The sequence below is a fragment of the Mesoplodon densirostris genome, chromosome 1, assembly GCF_025265405.1.
Source record: "Mesoplodon densirostris isolate mMesDen1 chromosome 1, mMesDen1 primary haplotype, whole genome shotgun sequence".
NCBI classification, from domain to species: Eukaryota; Metazoa; Chordata; class Mammalia; order Artiodactyla; family Ziphiidae; genus Mesoplodon; species Mesoplodon densirostris.
In genome coordinates this window covers 26,203,502-26,218,637 of record NC_082661.1, presented here as the reverse complement: position 1 = coordinate 26,218,637, position 15,136 = coordinate 26,203,502, and the positions used below count along the sequence as shown (strand labels likewise).

General features: G+C 41.5%; 2 protein-coding genes across 2 annotated transcripts in view; one reads left to right on the top strand and one right to left on the bottom strand.

Moving 5' to 3' along the window:
- The window catches only part of SLK (STE20 like kinase), a 56,683-nt gene extending 46,094 nt beyond the window's left edge, over nt 1–10,589 (top strand). The window contains exons 13-18 of the mRNA XM_060099947.1: nt 316–445; nt 1,069–1,193; nt 1,713–1,901; nt 2,456–2,581; nt 3,559–3,672; nt 6,900–10,589. Coding sequence (XP_059955930.1) covers nt 316–445; nt 1,069–1,193; nt 1,713–1,901; nt 2,456–2,581; nt 3,559–3,672; nt 6,900–7,046 — 831 coding nt within the window. The 3' untranslated portion in view covers nt 7,047–10,589. The remainder of the gene's footprint in view (nt 1–315; nt 446–1,068; nt 1,194–1,712; nt 1,902–2,455; nt 2,582–3,558; nt 3,673–6,899) is intronic.
- Nucleotides 10,590–11,610: 1,021 nt separating this feature from the next.
- COL17A1 (collagen type XVII alpha 1 chain) overlaps nt 11,611–15,136 on the bottom strand; it is a 44,345-nt gene continuing 40,819 nt past the window's right edge. The window contains exons 50-55 of the mRNA XM_060104209.1: nt 14,719–14,865; nt 14,091–14,435; nt 13,466–13,603; nt 13,160–13,222; nt 12,924–13,004; nt 11,611–12,563 (exon numbers count right to left, since the gene is read on the bottom strand). Of these exons, the coding sequence (XP_059960192.1) occupies nt 12,511–12,563; nt 12,924–13,004; nt 13,160–13,222; nt 13,466–13,603; nt 14,091–14,435; nt 14,719–14,865 (827 nt within the window). The 3' untranslated portion in view covers nt 11,611–12,510. The remainder of the gene's footprint in view (nt 12,564–12,923; nt 13,005–13,159; nt 13,223–13,465; nt 13,604–14,090; nt 14,436–14,718; nt 14,866–15,136) is intronic.

The following is a 15,136-nucleotide window of genomic DNA, read 5'->3' as shown; positions in this document are numbered from 1 at the left end:
AGTTTTAGAAACTGTAAATTTATTTTTTTCCCAAAGATGTAGGGCATTTTAATTATGAGTGGTGTTTTTGTATGTTATTCTTAATAGTGAGTTTAGAATATTATGTATTCTAGTACTTTCTTTCTGGGCTTGAATTGGGTGACTAATACACTTATGTTATGTCTATACTATATAATTTTGGTGATTTTAAAATCTAGTTGACTTTAGAAACTTGGTTCAGAAATCTTGTTAATCACTAATATATACAGAGGTATAGATAAATGGATGTTTTGCTCAGTAGATACTTATTAACTGATGGTTAACTATGTCTAATAGGAACAAGAGTTTGTTCAGAAGCAACAACAAGAATTAGATGGCTCTCTGAAAAAGATCATCCAACAGCAGAAGGCAGAGTTAGCCAATATTGAAAGAGAGTGCCTGAATAACAAACAACAGCTCATGAGAGGTATATGAAATTATGCAGCATATGTGTATATATATCTCAAAACATTGCAGAGATATACCCTGGAAATTATTTGAATGTTTTCTGTTGCTAGAGTGGTAGAGGGAAAGATGAAGCAACTTAAAGTAAATAAGAGGAAAATACTTTATAAAATTAAGAAATACTGCAAGATACAGAATTCCTTTAAGGCAATAGAAGTGAACATAAACATATAATCCTTAAAACATCTTTTTTGTCCAGATGATGGTAGAAATATAGCTGAATAATTTTATATACTCATTATGCCTTACAATGTTGGTATACTTAAACTGGCTACATGATAGAATGGAATTTTAAGCACTTATTTCCCCTAACAAATACCTTATATTTTTTTTCTTTCTCACTAAGATGATTAAATGGAATTTTGGTGTTGTGGGTAGGGCATTCTCTGTTTACAGGACATCAGAGCAGAACGGAAAGTGGTAATGGATATTATCTTTATGTTGGTAATATTCCATTTATAGCTCAGAATGTCCGTGTGTATTAATTAGTGTATTAGAACACTTGTATGTAAATATTAAAATGAAGACCAAAGTACATTAGTAAAAAGAGCAAAGTTACATTTTGAAATTGCTTTCTTCTTCTAGCTAGAGAAGCTGCGATTTGGGAGCTTGAAGAACGACACTTACAAGAAAAACACCAGCTGCTCAAACAGCAACTTAAAGATCAGTATTTTATGCAAAGACATCAGCTACTTAAGCGCCATGAGAAGGTTAATGAAAGGAAAATTTGTTCACTTTTTTGTTCATTTTAAAGTTTGCAGAGCTATTTATTTTTGAAACTTATATTTTTTTACAGGATAAAGTTTAGATTTCCTTTCTTTTATCCTAAAATTTCTTTGAAATTTGGAGTAGTTAATTGTATGTTGGTCATGATTGCAAACTCTTTTCTACAAATTCCAAGGAAGGTAACTGATTACAATGCTTAAAGACCTCTTATACATTATAATCTTCATCTTGTCTCTCGGAGTTAGCTATTTTGGCTCTATTTATGGTTCAGGTATCTTAAAAATGTGGACTCCCTATACTTAGTATACGAGAGTCAATATAAATCTCTTATTACTAGTAGCTTATTTTTCTTATAAATTATTTTTTGCCTAATATTTTGCTGGTTGGTATGCAACAAGGGAGAGTAATTTGGGGAAGCAACAGCAAAATGACATGTTTGAGCATACATGTGGGTACTGAGTATTAAATTATATCTACATCACTGGACTCTGAAACTTTCTTAGGAAACAGAACAAATGCAGCGTTACAATCAACGACTTATTGAGGAGTTGAAAAACAGACAGACTCAAGAAAGAGCAAGACTGCCTAAGATTCAGCGCAGTGAAGCCAAGACTCGCATGGCCATGTTTAAGAAGAGTTTGAGAATTAACCCAACGGCAACACCAGATCAGGATCGTGACAAAATTAAACAAGTAAATAAGCAAATTACTCTCTTTAAGTTTAAAAATTTTGAATGGCCTTTAGAAGTACCACATAATTGTGCTGTAAACATTTGGATCTACCTTGGGCTCATTGATGTTCACCATGGCTCTGTACACATATGGCATATACCAACTCAGTCTCCCTCAGGTGCTGGCCACGGAGAGCTGCTCTCTTCCACGCCCCACACCAGATCCAGGGCTAGGCTGGTCCTAAGACCAGCCCTGGGAATAAGATGACTTGACCAACTTTTCAGTCAAACGTGTGGCCTCACTATACTTCTACAGTCACAGATCCCACACACAAATTAACTGAGGTGACTAAGCAGGTAGGAGGAACAAGGTTTTAATCAGAAGTCTCTCTCCACCTCCCTACACCCCACCAAAGCCATGACGTAGACTCCAGCTTTGAGTCCCAGCATATTATTACTTGCAGCTTTAGCTTATTGTACTTTAAGCTTTGTTACATTCCTTAATTACACCTTTGGAAGATGCAGAAATTACATTACTTGTTAACCATATTTATCTTTTGTTTTTCTTATTTATAGTTTGCTTCTCAAGAAGAAAAGAGGCAGAAAAATGAGAGACTGGCTCAGCATCAAAAACATGAAAATCAAATGCGGGATCTTCAGTTGCAGTGTGAAGCCAATGTCCGAGAACTGCATCAGCTGCAGGTTAGCTGCAGAAGCATGAATGCAAAGCTGGTAGTAGATGCACAGTACAGGTGGCTGGTTTTGAGGAAATAATAGCTACTCAGAGTAAGCTGCACATTGCTTGTGAAGATGCTTGGATTTAAAGGTTTTCTTTCCTCTAGACCCAAAGGAAGATCAGTTTAGTACCGCAGGCACTTGTTTAGAACTTACACAGCCGTGATTAGTATAAACATGAAGCTAATTTATGATATAAGAAGTTGCATCTTTCAAAAGTACTATTGAGAATTTTTAGTGTATTTTGCAAAGAAGATGAACGGAGTTTTAAAAATGATGTAGGCATTTTTGTTATCATTCTGAATTTAAAATTTCTTTTTATTTAGGGAGAAATAGTTCATTTTCTTCAAGGTTTTTGAAAAAGGTGATAAATAATATGAGAATTCTTTTCCTAAGGAATTTAAACATTACTTTAGAGAGGACTGTTTTTGAACCTTACCTGGGGTATGCAGCTCTCTAATATATATAAAATAATATAATATAATGTATTGTAATGTAATATAATGTATTGTAATGTAATATAATTTCTAAAATGTTTACAGTTTCAGAGTAGTGTATACATTGTGGATATGCTACATATTTACTTAATTTACTAGAGTGGAATAGTTTCTAACCCCATGTTCTGGTACGATTGGGTAAAATGCTTGCAAGTTGCCCTCTGAAGTGTCAGTTTTGTGAGTGAACCTTCTTTGAAGGAAAATCAGGATCAAACTAGTTCTTTCTATTCAAGTTCTTTTCATATGGATAACAGATCTAGCCTCTAAACTTGCAAAAATGAAGTTATGACTCTTCATAGTTCTTGGCCTTTGGTTGTTAGAGGAGAATTTCAACCTCAGTAATAGCTTTATGTTTAATGAATACTTTTATTATTTTGGAAGATAATTGTATTTGTGAAAAATTGCTAACTTGATCTGAAATTTTTTAAATCCAAACTTTATTTTCAGAATGAAAAATGCCACCTCTTGGTTGAGCATGAGACTCAGAAACTAAAGGAGTTAGATGAGGAACACAGCCAAGAATTAAAGGAATGGAGAGAGAAATTGAGACCTAGGAAAAAGGTAATTTTAAAAGCTTTAATTAAAATATGCTTGCATTCATCCATCCCTCCATCCTCCCAGCTCTTGGCTCTTGACCTAATATGTGTCAGGAACAGTGTCAGGGACAGGAGACACAGAGGTGAAGGGTCAAAGTCCCTGTCCCCGAAAGGTTCCGAATCTCGTTGACAAGCCGTGGCAGATCAGTAGCAGCATCTGTCTGAGGGAGGCAAGCACAAGATAAAGAGCAGAGGAGCACCGTGTGCCAGCAGAGGAGGAGGAGGAGGAGTGCTCAAGTCTGCTCAGGGGAGTCCGGAAGGGTCAGAGAGGAGACGCCGTGTACGCCAAGTGGGGCTTGACAGACGAGTAAGAGCTTGCTAGGAGGACAGACAGATGGGAGTGGAATGGGGCAATGTAAGTACAGAAAAGAGAATGAGTGAAAATAATGTGTACAGGAATCATAAGTAGCTCCCTATCATTGTAGCATTAGAGGGAGTGTGTGCCTGTGTGTAGGCATTAGAGAGGGAGAGAGGGAAGGGATGACAGCTTTGTCTGGATGGGTCGACTGGAGCCAGATTACACGGCCCTTATGTGCTGTGTTAATTGACAATTTAGTAAAATAGGGTTGGCTTCCTACCCCGCGCCAGCCAGCCAGCCAGCCAGCCAGCCAGCCAGCCAGCTATCTTCTTTGTTTGCACTTGACTCCCTGCTAGCCTGGTCCAACTGGTCAACCATTTCAACTCTGTCTTTGCTATTATTGTGTGATTCTCTCTCTTTGCCAACTGTCAAACGTAAACCTTTATTTTCTCTTGGGCTTCCTGCCTGCTATACATTTCAAGCATTCCTTTCTTCCATTCACCCAATGGGTTAATCAAGGAAATATGTATTTAGCACCTACCATGTGCTAATAGTGTGGCTTTTTAACTTGAATTTTGTTTTTTGCTACATTTTTGAATAGGTAGTTCATTCATGTGTTTCTGAATTCAAAGGGTACACAGAGGGGTGAAAGTGAGAAGTCCCTTCTCCAGTTCCTCCTTTCACCCTTTGCAGTCTAGCTTTCGCCTCAAATTCCTCCCCAGTTGAATTGGTTGACAGTGGTCACCAGTGGCATCATCTACCTGTTCTTCTTAAAAAATCTTCTTCAAATTTTCTTCTCACCTGACTTTTGTGACATACTCTCTTCTTTCTCTGTGCTCTTTATCACCTTTCTTTGTCATCTAGTCACCGGAAATGTAGATATTTTCCAGTTTTACACTCTTACCTCTGCTCTTTATCTTGATGATCTTGTAGATTATCATGGCTTCAGCTGTTGCATATTTAAGGACAATTCCAAAACTTGTATAGAACATGAATTATAGTCATACAGGTCTGGGTTCAGATCTCAGTGCTGACACTGATTAATTTTGTCTCTTAACACTTCTGAGCCCAGTTCTGCTCATTTGTAAAATGAGGATGTTACTACCTCCCTAATTGGGGTTGTTAAGACAGTTAACAGAAGTGATGTGTGTACAGTACTTGTCCCAGTACTTGAGATGTGGTCAGGATCCAATGAATGGTTGTTATGGTTATTATTTTATTGTTTTTATTATTGGTTCATGCTCTCAGCTCTCATTTTCCATATGGATGTTCCATTCCTCCTCATTTCATTCATTCTGTCCCATTATCATCTCATCAAAGGTTTCTTTTTCTGATGACTGTATATAAAATATAGCTTCAATGCCTACCTCGAACACTCTCTATCCCCTCAACCTTTCTTTGTTTTTCTTCATAATATTCATCACCACCAGACACATTTCTTTATTGTGTGTCTTCTCCCACCAGAATGTAAGCTCCTTGAAAGCGGGGACATTATCTCGTTGTTCACTGATATATACCCAGCTTCTGGAACAATTCCTGCACATTGTAAATGATCAGTACATACCTGTTGAATGTTGTTGAACATTGACTAAAGATTGTAAACTCAGTGGAGATAAAACTAAACTCACCCTCTTTTTTCCTTCATCTCCATCTCATCTTTCCCCCTCTCTCCAGTCCTACCCACCATCAGGTGTTCTTCCTAACATTCCTGTTCTCTTAACTGACATCTAGGCTAGAAACCTGAATTACCTTTCATTTCCATCACACCCCACATTCAATCAGATGACAAATAATTTTGACTCTTATTTCATAATATTTCTCTTTCCCTTTACTGTCTTCCTACTCTTTGCTTAAAATTGTTCAGTAATGTCCTAATGGTCCTTCTGGTCTCTTGTTCCCTTTCCTCCTACTTGCTTGCCATCACCAGAGTGTTTATCCTCAAGAGCATCTCTGTTACTGTCATAGTGGTGCTGATAAATCTTCAGTTCCAACAGAGTAGAATATAAACGCCTCACTTTGACTTTGAAGCCTTCATAGTGCCACACTTTGCCCATATCAGCCCTTCTAGCTTCGTCTCCCACTAGCCACTTTGTTCCCAGTTCATGTTCCAGTACTGGGTATAATCACCGTTACTCACAGCAACTCCACAGTTTCCTGCCTCTGTGCATTGTTTCAGCTCACTTTGTCTGGTGTGTCTTCCCCATCCTGTCTGTCAAATTCTTATTTTTCCTTTGAAACTAAGCTCATGGTTTTCCTCTTCTGAGAAACCTTCCTATCCTTCCATCTTTTCCTGTACTTTGTATTTTTACAGCAGTACTTCTCCTGAGTCACTTGTCCACAAAGTAATTGATACCTCAGATATTTATCAAGCACTTATTATATTTGCTCCATATTGTGGGGTTGTAAAGATGAATCTGGTTTAGGTCTTACCTTCAAACAGTTTATAGTTCAATGTGAAAGAAAAGACATGCACATCAGTAATCAAAATTAAAAAATAGAAAATGGTAAGTTCCATGTGGAAGAGACAGTTAATATCAATAGTTAATAATAGGTGCCATCTGTTGAGTACCTAGTGTGTGTTAAGTACATTATTATCACATTTAATCCTCTCATAGCAGCCCAGTAGAAGTAGATGGTATTATCGCTGTTTCATAGCAGAAGAATGAAATGATTCTGTAATATAGAGAAGTTAAGTAATTGCCCCCAAGTTATCCATTCATGTGGCTGAGCCAGGACTTGAACCCACGGCTGTACAGCCTATGGTCCTAGCTGTTGAGCAGTCTCTTCTTCCTTAGGATAACAAAGTCTTTGGGGCAAATAATTTTATCTGGGCTGTCAGAGTAAATTCTGTTTTTAATACCAGTGCATAATTTCTTTTTCCCTTCCTTTTTAAGACACTGGAAGAGGAGTTTGCTAGGAAACTACAGGAACAGGAAGTGTTCTTTAAAATGACCGGGGAGTCTGAATGCCTTAACCCATCAACACAGAGCCGGATTTCCAAATTCTATCCTATTCCTAGCTTGCATTCCACTGGATCGTAACAATGGGAAGCATTCTGTGGTTGGGTTTGTCTTAAGTATGTCATTCTGTTCTCTTCATCTTCTGCCATAGTCTATATCAGAGAGCTCACGAAGACAATCACCTGCCTCACCTTCTAGATGTTTTTTTGTTTGTTTTATTTGTTTAGCAAAGATAAAGGGAAAGGCACTAAGACAGATGCTGGGCCATGCTGGCAAAGTAGCATCTTGTAGTAATTCCCTAAGGTGATTTTTGTGTATAATCTTAAAAATTGTGTTGTTTAGATACTGTTACCTGAAAAACTGGTAGAGATATAATGTTTAAAGTTATTTAAAAAAACCCTGTTATGTCACTTAAGTATTACTAAATATCTTTTTTCCTGACTTAACTTCTCAATCATGCCTAAAATCTATAGTTGAAACTGCTGTAGAGAGTTGGAATAATTTTTTGGTGAATCAGCTCTCATGAAAAAACTATGAGTTGCTCAAAATATGATATTGATTCAGTAAATAAATCTATTATCTTTAAATGTTAGCATCAAACTCGTTTAAAAGAGAAAAATTATTTCAATAATTTGTCTAAAATACTTACCTGTTTAGACATGAGCTAAAAATTAAGGGTGCTAGTTTTATTAAAATAGTGCCTAAAACACTAAATTTCAGTTGAGTCTAAAATTGCATTTCCTTTTTTGATTCAACAGGGACAAAACGCCCTTAGCATTAAGCATTATTGTTTTTTAAATCTTGCTCCTATTACCAATTGATAGAAATGTTCATCCTAAAGTATATGTTGTACAAAGTTGGAAAGATGAAAAAAATAAATGGTAGCTTTTAGATGTCCAAATTGGAAATGTAAAACTCACCAAATTAAAAAAAATACAGATATAGCTATCTCAGCTTATTTCCTAAAATAATACATGAGCTGGTTAAATGACTTCTCCCATCTTAGCAAATTCTGTTTAAAACTGTTGGAGGCTGGCAGGCTCTGAGTTATATTTATGAATATATTTTTATGAAATTAGTCTTAAAAGAGGCATTTGTTCAGAATAGTTTTTAAGAAAGAATTTAAAATATTTAGGCAAATATCAGAAATGACTTTTCGTTGTTTTGAGATCGAGTCATTTATATTTTGGCTTTGTTTTGTTCCATGTTTAAATTATTGACTTTGATTTGAGTGGGAAAAGCCTGAAACCTTTGTCATGAGGTTGCTGATACGTGTAATTATTAATGAAATGTTCACTCTAGTCCCTTTTGAGGGTTAGAAGTTCAAGCACGTGTCAGGTCGGAACAGTGTTATACACCGTATTCCGGGGTGTGGGACAGTACACTTGTGGACGACGCTCGCTGCCTGCCACGGGCGCCTGTTCTGTCATGAGTGCCCGGTACCAAACCGTAGACATGTCAGTCTTTAGTTATATTACATTTGAGGCTCGTGAAAAATGCAAATGAAACTTTGTGGGAACACTGATTCATGTTCAGAAAATGTAAATATCTGTAGCACTTTCTTGCAGTTAATCTGAAGACTTTGAATGCTGAACCTTATTTTATTTTGTCAGTGGTTTAGATGATTTAAAAATGCATGTGATTTTAATTCTGTAATTGTTTTGACAAGCATAATTTACTTGGACAACTTTGTAGGTAGCCTTAACTTCTGGCCAAGTTTGTTTTTTATATAAATATATATACATTTATATATATTATGTATGGTTGTAAATTCATACACTTATCACATGAATGTGTTACTGTATACAAAACTCTTAATGCTTTATTCTCAAATGCTGGGTTGAAAAATGTTTTGAAAGCCTTTTAACATATATATCTTTATAAAGTAATGTTCAGGATGATGATGGAAATTGTTTATATTGTTATGATAGAAATGACAGTATGTTACCCAGTGTATTTAATGATTTATTTGAAGAGGGAGAGAGGAAGAAGGTTCTCATACCACTTTCTCCTTTGAAATTTTCAGTTTATTGGCTTTTTAAAAATTAATACATCAGGCAGTGGACAGTTTTTCAGTATCATTTAAAGGCTATCCTGTGTGCTGAATAGTTTACGGCACATAATTAATTTGGTCTGAATATTTGGTTCTTTTTCTTCCTTTCAAGTTGACATTCAGAGTATTGAATAAAGAGGCTCAGAGTAGAACGATTGACATGCTGGTAAGTTTGTTAGCACCTCTCGCATCTCCCGTAAAACTGCCCTTTGGATTCCTTGTTCACGCTCGAGTTCTCTTGCAAAAGTGACCAGACCATATGCATGTAGGAGCAGGACTACAGAATGATATGTATGTAGAGGTAAAACCTTCATTTTAATACTTAAAGTTACTTAAATCTGTTCAAAAGGTATTTTGTTGTATAGACCATGCTGTTTGTACCCATCCCTGCCCACTTCTTGCTAGACCCTGTATTCACGTACAGAAGACTGATCCTTCTCTCTTGCATGAAGTGTAGGTGGGGGCTTGGGGAGGGACACAGACGTCTTTGAAATCAAAGAGTACAGTCAAATGCATTCCTCAGTTGGTGGTTTTGTTGCTGTGGCAGAATGTACTATGAAATGCGTAGAAGAAATTCTCCACGTGTTGCCCCCTAATTACCCAGCCTCCCCTCCTCTCCCTGCGTGCTGTGGACACACCAGGCCACCACGCTTCTGCAGGTCTAGCTCATGGAGCTCGTTGCACCAGGTTGCCTTTCCTAGTCCTGTCAACCCATGGTTGGGTGTGAATTGCTGAATTAGCCGCTATACTATATGGACTCACAGTTAAGCTTTTTCTTACTGTTTTCTATGGGGAAGCTATAGGGTGGGTAAGGAGGAAATTTGGAGTGCTTATACCTTGCTGAAAATGTTGAAACGTTCCTGTGACAGGATACAGCAAATTGTAATTAAATATAAACCAGAACCAGACCTACCTCTAAGTAGTGTTTCCTCAAGCACAAAGCTCTCAGGCACATGAGACCCACTGTAATGGAGGGTCTCTGATTTCTTGAGCATCAGTGAGTTTCAGAAGCGATTGTCTTTTGTAGTCTCCTAGTTCCCTTGTAACTACACACTTTTTCCCCCATTCCACACTGTGCTTAAATGACAAAGACTCTTCTGAGAAGCCAAATTCTGTCAAATGATTAGCTAGAGATATTGTTGATTACAGGGAAATGTAGAGCTGTGAGGTGGAGGCGGCGAGCTCTGTAGTTCCAGTTCTAATAGGCTTCTGGTTGAATAAATCAGTTCTTTCCTGGGAAATGATCTTTTATAGGAAATGGGATATTTTAAATGCTTTTCTTAAGTTGAAGGCACAACAATTAATGCCACTACTGTTGCTATCCTGTGGCTGACATGGTTTTGATACAGCTTTAAAACTTCTGTTACTAAGCTTGGGGTTGAATGTGATACCAGTTTTAAATGTTGGCTGTAGCTTTTTGTAATCCTTCTCTGATTTGCAGTGTAATAACTTCACAAGCTAAATTTTCAGAAAGAATTTTGTTTCAGAAAATGCCTCTTGTCTATTTGGGAGCAACATGTCTTTTCAATCATGGGGTTGGCAAATGAAAAATAAAGTTATTTCTTACTCTACTTTGGGAAGCAGTCTTTTATTGAGACTATTTGAAACTAGATTGTCCTGCATGAGAACATTTTGTAGCATTTTAAAAAATCCTAATTATATTTTAAAACTCACAGTCCTCCAGATCTTCTGACCCTTCAGACTCACTACTATTCCAGACCATCTGCAGTCATCACACACAAGAGGGTCCTTTTTACTGGTAACTTGGGAGTGTCTTTCATTGCCCAAGCCCCGCCTTTGCGTGGTGCTTAAAATATTTCCATCCGCATATGTATATATACCTTTTTTTATGTCCTTTTTTCCCCTTGGAATGGATTATTTTTCTCACCAAACATTTCACAAACTGTGACGTCACTTCTGCTAAAAACAACCTCTTTTCAATCATTCATACATTCATGCAAGATTCAGTAGACATACTAGGCTGACCATTTGGCACGTGGTCAGCTTGGATGGAGGGAGGCACAGCATGTCATTTTCTAATCCAGGAGCATTGCATACTGTGGAGCTCATGCTTGACTTTTTTTTTTAATGAAACAAAAGAGGCTAAGATCCACCACCATCCAGCTGAGGACATATCTCATATCTGGGTTCTGTCCAGAGAAGCTAGCAAGTTTGGGCTTTTACCCTATTTCTCTTGGGCATAGGATTCTATGAAGACTTTTGGATAGCTTGGATAGGCAAATCTCATAACTAGGACAAAACTCAGAAGTCTGGTTAATCAAGATAAGAATCATTAAAGGGGATATAATACTTGAGCTTTTAAAGCTACTATTACAAAAACAAATTGAGTCAGCCTTTAGGTAAAACTAAAATATGAAAAAGGCACGATGCATGCATTCATTCATTATACATAGTAAGTTTTCATTAGACAGTAAAATGTCAAACTTAATTAACCGAAAATATTTTCTTTCCCTCTTTCTTTTCCTCCTTTCTTCCTTCCTTCTTCCCTCCTCCCCTCCCTTCTTTTTTTTTTTTTTTTTTTTTGGTTAGATGGATCACATTAAACATATTAAAAAAGAAAAAACCCTTTAATTGGAAATTTTGCAATTGAAATGACTCATCTAATAGACCACATGAATGTTTGTAGACATTGAAAAGTGCAATAAAACCAACTGCGCCCAGTCCCCCATGCGTTTCCTAAGTGCAGAGCAGGGGTGCCGGCTTCCGGTGTCGGGCAGTCTGCTCTCCCCCGCACCGCCTTCTTTCCTCCTTGACCCCGGCCTTTCTCTTCCTATCGGCTGCAACCTAGTTCAGTGTTAACATACTATCAACTCTAGCGTGGACCTATGGAGACAGATCATAGCTGCAATCAAACAAACTTCCTAAGTGGGAATGTGATACATAGTGAGAAATAACTAGTAGAAACCCTGTCACCACCTTCAGGGGAAGTGGATTTCTTAAGTTTTTCAGCTGAGAGAGTTTTTTTCTATGACTAGAGAATGCAGAGTGAAGAGAGGAGAAAGGAGCTGAGAGCACAGCCTTGCAGCGTTGACCAGAACAGTCCCATCGAGTGGCTCCCAGGAAGGCACCCCCATCCCATCTTCCATTTTCTGGGCTCATTTTTAAGGTGAAGCTCAAGGGCTCCTGTAACAACTTTTAGGTACCTGGCTTTCCTAGGCTGGGGCTTGAACTCAGTGTTAAAGAAGCCGAGGAGCTCAGGCCTGGACAGCAGGGAGGCCAGCTTCATCCTACCACACTGCGTGCGGCCACTGTTGAGTCTACCCCGTGAAGCTGTTTCGGACTGTGTACCTTGGACTGAATTCTACGTACATATATTTTGCTCCAGACTAAGAGAAGGTTCTAGTTGACTATTTGCTGTGCTGCCTCAGTAGGACAGTGAGATTCCAGCTTGTACCCTCTGGAGAGGTCTTGACATAAGCGCCATAAGCCACTGCAACAACTGGTCCAGGCGGCTGTTCTGCCAAGGGTCGCTCATGGCTTGACAGCGATGCTTCTCCTTCTCCGGCCAGCATAGACTTGGTCACCTAGAAGTTGGAAGATGAATGGGAAGTTAGAAAATGTCCTGTGGTCTGTGGGGACTTCCGCTTGGGTAATTACAGTAACTGTGACTACTACAAAACCAGCTTGAAAGATGAACTCTTTTGTAAGACTATCAATTGATTTAAATTGATTACCCTATTTCATTACCAGCTTGGTTCTCCTTTTCCTCCCTGCATTGACACTCTTCTTCCTTTCTCCCTGGCTGTTCATTTGATAGTTACACAAAGTATGCTGTTGCCAGTATCTGCCTTTCATAACTGGCATTTGCCTAAAATTTTCAGGCTTGCTCTGGAACATGTGGCCTGCTTCCCAGCACTCCAAAAACTGTGGCAAGTGAGGCTTACCTTTGTCTCCTTTTTCTCCCTTGTGTCCTCGAGGGCCGGGTGGCCCAGGCTGACCTGGTGGCCCAGCAGGGCCCTTCTCACCTAGGAGGACAGAAGGGGGCACGGCTAAGCGAGGCACAGTGCAGGGCCTGAAGGAGCCGCACACGTTCCCAGCACAGCGCTGGCAGAGGAGCTGCTTCCCACAAGAGGCAGTCATTAACACGGGATCCTGGTGGCTGTTTCCTGCCGCCACTTACCTTTGGGGCCAGGGGTGCCCATCTCGCCCTTCTGCCCAGGGGGTCCTGGGATGGCTCCATAGGCTGCAAGGGGGAAAAACTGGCCTTAGACGAGAGCTCATCCTGGAGCTTGGGAAGTAAAGTGATTTGTTCAGACTAACACAGGCAGGTAGTGGTAGAGTTTGGACTTGTAAGAAGAAAACGGTTTAGAATTTATCCGATTTTCAGCATCTCGAGCGTTAACAAGGTTTTTGGGGAGACTAGTTTCTGTGGAGCAGACTACACGGCAAGTGGGGTGTTGGGCAGGTAATCGGGGGACGCCCTTACTTCTGAAAAAGTCCATGAGGTCCTCGGTCACGTTGCTGTAGGCGGAGAAGACCTTGCTGATGCCAGGGGGCCCCTGGGGCCCAGGCCTGCCTGGTGGGCCCCGCACAGTGTAGGCCATCCCTTGGAGCAGGCCCTGACCTGTAAAAACCAGAGTGGGTGGGCACAGGCAGCAGGGGTCGCCCGGCACCCTCCTCACGGTGGGAGCGCGGTGCCCTCTGTCTGGCTCCCATCCCAACCAAACTCTCCTGTGCGGCAGCGAGGGGAGAGCCTCCTTAGTCTCCCCTGTTGACAGGCATGTCTCGCCTCCGTGGGCTTGTTTCACAGGCCTTTTACTGCATAAGCTGTGCAGGTGAGCCGCCCGGGAAAGGGCTTCTTAGTCAACAACCTTCCCTCAGCCCCACCAGAAAACCTTCATAGTCATATAGACTCTTTGGGAAAACAAAGGACAAAGACCCCAGCATCTCTGTTCCCTGCAGCATAGGTTCCAGTCCCGACTGGGCCCCTTGAACTAAGCTTGTCTTCAGTCCCTGCCCGTCTGATTCCAGAACTGCTGTCCTCCTGGATGTGGAGATGCTCACATGATCCTGTAACCCCGCAGCGCTGAAGCCTGTGTGTCCCCACTTACGCTGCAAGCTTTCAGACACCCGGACGGCCAGCTCGTTGTAATCCAGACCTCCAGCAAAGCTGGCCCCGAAGCCGCCGTCACCGCCATACGTGCCGCCTTCTGCCGCTGCCCCATAGCCTCGGCCCAGGCCCGTGTCCAGGCCAAAGGCTCCCCCTTCGCCCAGGGACCCTCCGCTGGCTCCTCCTATGCCCGTGGAGGAGCTGTAGGAAGAGGCCCGACCGAGAGAAGAGGAGCTGCCGCCCCGGCTGTAGGAACTGTCCGTGGACACCAGGCGGCTGTCCCCGGGGGGACCCTGGGGCCCGGGAGGACCCGGCGGGCCGACGATGAAGCTGCGCACGTCAGGACCTGTGGGGAAGAAGCGGCGTTAGTGGGAGCCAGGTCTGGGGGAGAGAAAGAAGTGGGACTTGGGGGTGTCTCTCCCAGGGCCTCAGCACCCCTGAGCAGGATGTGAACTCGCACCGAGCGGGAGCATGTGGGCTGGGAGGAATCCAGGCTTCCTCGGCCGACCAGGGCGGCTTATGTGTTTGGCCTCCAGTTCCCTTCAAGCCCCGGCTGGCTGCCCCTCTCACAGGGAGAAGCGTGGTCTGGGAGGGGATGGAGGAGGGAGAGTGACATCAGGGACACCCACTTGTGAGGTAGCTGATCAGCTCACTCCGGAAGTTGTCGCTGTTTTCAGCTGCGTATGTCACCAGAGCTCCTGAGACACCCGGGGGCCCTCGAGGGCCTGGGGGGCCAGGGGGACCAGGAGGGCCTGGGATGGATGACAAGCCAGCAGCTGAACAGGGAGCAAGAGAAAGAGAAAGATCAGGGATCCCCTGCCAGGACCGCGGAATTCCCAGCCTGGGCCCGTCTGGAAGGAGGCGGTGAGGGAGGCCTCCACACGCGCGTCCCGTCCTCCCTGGAGTGACGGCTCCCCGCTGCCCTCCACCCCAAGTCCCGGCCTCACTCAACCCAAATCATACCCCTTCCCCTCAGCCCTTCTGCTGCTGGGAGTTGGGGCTCCTGGCTAGGCACCTGGTCACCCACTGGCCCGAGTTCTCTCGTGA